Source organism: Phoca vitulina, unplaced genomic scaffold (assembly GCF_004348235.1).
Source record: "Phoca vitulina isolate PV1807 unplaced genomic scaffold, GSC_HSeal_1.0 scaffold130, whole genome shotgun sequence".
NCBI lineage: Eukaryota > Metazoa > Chordata > Mammalia > Carnivora > Phocidae > Phoca > Phoca vitulina.
In genome coordinates this window covers 68,871-73,081 of record NW_022589833.1, presented here as the reverse complement: position 1 = coordinate 73,081, position 4,211 = coordinate 68,871, and the positions used below count along the sequence as shown (strand labels likewise).

General features: G+C 49.2%; 1 protein-coding gene across 1 annotated transcript; it reads right to left on the bottom strand.

The window, feature by feature from the left end:
- Window positions 1-634: 634 nt before the first annotated feature.
- On the bottom strand, window positions 635-1,648 carry IVL (involucrin). Its single transcript, XM_032399131.1, has one exon. It carries the CDS (start codon window positions 1,646-1,648, stop codon window positions 635-637), a length of 1,014 nt encoding a protein of 337 aa, XP_032255022.1.
- Between the last annotated feature and the right edge of the window lie 2,563 nt (window positions 1,649-4,211).

Below are 4,211 nucleotides of genomic sequence, written 5' to 3'. Positions count from 1 at the left end.
TGGTATAAGGCAGTGCTGGACTGAGGTGGACAGATCCTCCTTCCTCCAACCAGATTAACTTGTCCCTGCTCATGATCAGCAATTGACAAGCTTTACTTTCAGGTGCAAGAGTGAAGTTGTTTTGGTTTGGTATTGGTTTGGTTTCCTTTTAAGGAGCTGGTGAATACATTGGGTGGTTTGGGGAGCAGGGTTAAAGATGTCTTTCTTCCTTTGGGAATTGGCCAAGAGAGTCTGTTGCAACCATTGACCCACACACAGGTTTTTATATGGTGAGAGACAGAGGAGAAAAGACAAAGAGAATACAGGATCCAAGGACTTCCAGGATTTATTCTGTATTATTGTACACACTCACAGATTCAACTATAATACTGGGGATGAAGTCAGAGTTAGTATGGTAACTGTCTCCTTAGGCAGAGGATTTGGCCACCTGAGGTTGGGGCCGAGTTCATTAGGGGTGGTTGCTGAACAATAACTTCCCCTTCCCCCAGCCCCATCAAAGAAACAGAAGGACAGAGTCAGGCAGGTTCACAGATGAGGCAGGCCACCCAGGCTGGGGACCTGAAATTAGTGAGGCCACTGGCTCTCTCTTCACTTGTGTGGGATGGTCTGAGAGCCTCTGGGATACTGGGGGTGCTTACTTATGTTTTGGGTGGCCATACAGCTCCTGCTTCTGCTGTTGCTGCTCTGTGAGGGGTAAGACTTCTCCCTTCAGTGACTGAACTGGCTGGGTCTCTTGGACCTGGCCAGGAGCTGGGACAAATGCAGGCCACTCCACCTGCCCCTCCTGCTGCTCTGCTGGCTCTGGTGGCTGCTCCTGCTGTTCCAGCGGCTGCTCCTGCTGTTCCAGCAGCTGCTCTTCTTTCTTTTCCAATTGCTCATTTCTCTTTGCTAACTCTTGATCCAGTTGCTGGTCCAAGAGCTTCTTTTCCTGTTCCAGCTGTTCCTTTTGCTGCTGCTCCCTTTGTGCTTTCACCTGCTCCAGCTGCTGCTCCAGATTTTTTGCTTCCTGATGTTCCTCACACTGCTCCTCTTGCTGCTGCTGCTGTATTTTCTGCTCCTTTGGCTCCTCCTTCTGCTGTTCCAGATGCTGTCCCAAGTGCAGTTCCTGCTCCTGTAGCTCCTGCTGCTGCTGCTGTTCCAGATGCAGTTCCTGCTCCTGTGACTCTTGCTGCTGCTGTTCCAGATGCTGTTCCTGCTCCTGTAGCTCCTGCTGCTGCTGTTCCAGATGCTGTTCCAGGCACAGTTCCTGCTCCTGTGATTCTTGTTGCTGCTGCTGTTGCTGTTGTTCCAGGCACAGTTCCTGCTCCTGTGATTCTTGTTGCTGCTGCTGTTGTTGCTGTTCCAGGCACAGTTCCTGCTCCTGTGATTCTTTTTGCTGCTGCTGTTGCTGCTGTTCCAGATGCTGTTCCTGCTGCTGTGGCTCACATTGTTGCTCGGGAACCTCCTTCACAAGAGTTGTGTGTTTCTCCCCATGCTCCAAAGGGACCTCCCCCAGGAGCTTGGAGGGCATCTTCTGGCACAGGGCCGGTAGTGAAGTTGGTTGCTTCACTTGCTCCTGCTGGGTATCGATGGGAGAAGAAACAGGCTTGAGGGGTTCCTGATTGAGGGCAGGAGGCAGGGTCACTGGCAAAGTGTGTTGCTGGGACATCCTGGAAGCTGCTTTAGATCAACCTGAAAAACAGAAGGGATCAGAAGGGTGACTGAAGGCAGAGGGAGTGGATGAATCCCCAGAATCTGCAGAAGGGCCTGGTTTCTCAGCATCCTTTCTCTTTCCTTGGGTTGGGGCTCTCCTACCCACTCTGGGCTGTGTTCCCCAGATGCAGCAGAGTGAAGGGGAGGAACCTTTTGTTCCTAGAAAGAGCCAACAAAGAGGTCTGTCTTCAGAGTTACTGGGTGCCATTTCTTGCCTAATCCTTGCCTCTGCCCCTACCTCTGACCTCTACTGACCAAGAAGGAGAGATGAGTTCTGGGGTTATGATGGGAAGAGGTGAAGCCCTAGGAAAAGAGGAGTACTCCTGGAGGGCTCCTGAGTCCTAGAAAATCAGTGGTCCATGGCACATACCCTGGACTACTCACACAACATAGTATCAGCTTAAGTTGTCCCACTGAAAGGTTGTATGTTTCTGAGCAGGTCACTTAATCCTGCTGGGCCTCAGATTTCTCCTCTATAAAATTAGCAGATTGGCTTGTTCAACTCCAGGGGTTTCTTTCATGACCTTCAGAGGTTTAGCTGCAGCTCTAGCACTTGGGGGATGGGGTGGGGGGAGGGGCTGGAAGGTTGCTGGGGAGCGGAGCCAGTTCTTTCAAGTCTTGCACTTCTAAGTTGGATTTTCCAGCTTCTGCTTTGCCTGGGTTTCTCCAAATAGAAGATTTTCCCCATTTTGCCATTCTCCCTTCTGCAGTACAACAAGAGTTACATGCATTTCCCTCAAACCCCTGCCCCCCTAAAGAAGGCACAATCATGGTCAGCCCAAATCAAACAGTTTCAGGGAAGAAATTGACTATACTCCCCCTCATCCCCATCTTACCTCTTCTCTCTCTCTCCCTCTCTCTCTCTCCCTCTCTCTCTCTCTCTCACACACACACACACACACACACTCCAAAACATCAAACCAAGGAAAGATGGGACAGGAGGGGAGGGGATTGCTCTCTCTTCTGTGTTTCCATGCCATGATATATGTCCTTCAGCACAGTGACCTGAGCCCTCCTAGAAAGACAGGTAGTCCAGTTGAATCCAGCCTGAGAGTGATCCATGCACCTGCCCAGGCTGGCCACCCTAGCCACATTCTAGTGTGCTGGATGCCCCTGGTGCCAGCCCCAGTCCTCCCAGCTAATACTTACCAGACTCAAGTGGAGACGGCTGCAGAGGCCTCTAGTGGAGTTCTGAGCTGAACAGGGGCCAGGGTGCCCTTTATATTGTTCCCCAGCCCAACCTCCTTCCCTGGTTGAAGGAGATGGACTGGTTTCACCACTCAAGTTGGTCAACTTCCTTCAGCCCCTTTCTGACTCATCACAGGCACCTGAAGCAGAAAACCCTTCAAGGCCCCTTTTCATGGAGACACACAGAGAGCTCTGGGGGCTCCATCACTCCTGTGATACTCATCTGACCTGGGCATGGGAAGGTGAGGGAAGCATCTTGGGAAACTTGTCCTCTTTTCCTATTGCTTTGTGACCTCAGCCAAGCCTTCTCTCTGAATCTTAATTTCTTCACTTGTAAAACAAGGTCATCCTGATAATTAGGCCTGGAGATTCATTTCCAAGGGCATGGAATGGAAAGTTATGTGTTTCTATGGGATGTTCAGGCTGGGGTATGTGGTGTCAAGGTGGGAAGAATCACATCTCATGAAGGGATGGGGTTGCTGGGGATTCTTGTGGCCACTAGCCCACAGTCCATCTGCTCTCAGGACATATCTATAACTCCATTCTGTATGGAAATAAATCCTGTCCTGAGGGGGTCAGACTTTAGACCAGAAGGGTCAAGTAGAAGGCTTATAGGGGTCTTCTGCTGTGAGCTAGGGCTGCCTAGGTCCCATGCCCAAGTTTGTAGTTACAGAAGTTCTCAAGAAAGCCATGCTCATAAATATTCCAAAGCATGGACCACTCACACAAAGAAACAGGTATTAAATATAAAATATATAATATAATAAATATTGCTTTTTATTGCTTTTTTCTATAATTTTCTTAGAGTGCATAAAGGTATAAAGATCAAAACCAAATCATCCATTGCTTTCTCCAAATCATTCTCTAAAAATAGCTTAAGCAGCTCTACAGGGTGGGGGTTGGAGCTTATCCCTCTTCAATGCCAAAAGTGACCAAGCTCATCTGGAATCCAAATTCACTGCCATAGTTTCAAAGACCCTCACTAGGTTTCCTCAGTTCCTAGGACAAGTCCAGGGTTTCCCACCTCAGGGCTTGGTGTCTGCTCTCTCTTGGCCGATTGGCTTCTGCAGGGTTCCTGGCTCTCTGTATCTTTTGGCTTCCGATAAGTGCTGGGGTCTGCCGGAGAGCCTTCCTTGACTCCTTACCTAGAGGCTTATCTTCTGGTTCTCTTCATTGCACTGATAACAGTTGAGAGCCTTTTTGTATTTGTTCACTTGTTTCTTTTTTGTCTTTGGAAAATAAGCTCCATAAGGAGGGGTTTTGCCTGCTGTGTTTTCTACCATGTTCCCAGAATTTATCATAACCACCACATATACAAAGTGCTCTATAAA

Excerpts from the sequence above, each read along its gene's own strand:
- IVL (XM_032399131.1), bottom strand. The coding sequence starts at position 1,648 with ATGTCCCAGCAACACACTTTGCCAGTGACCCTGCCTCCTGCCCTCAAT.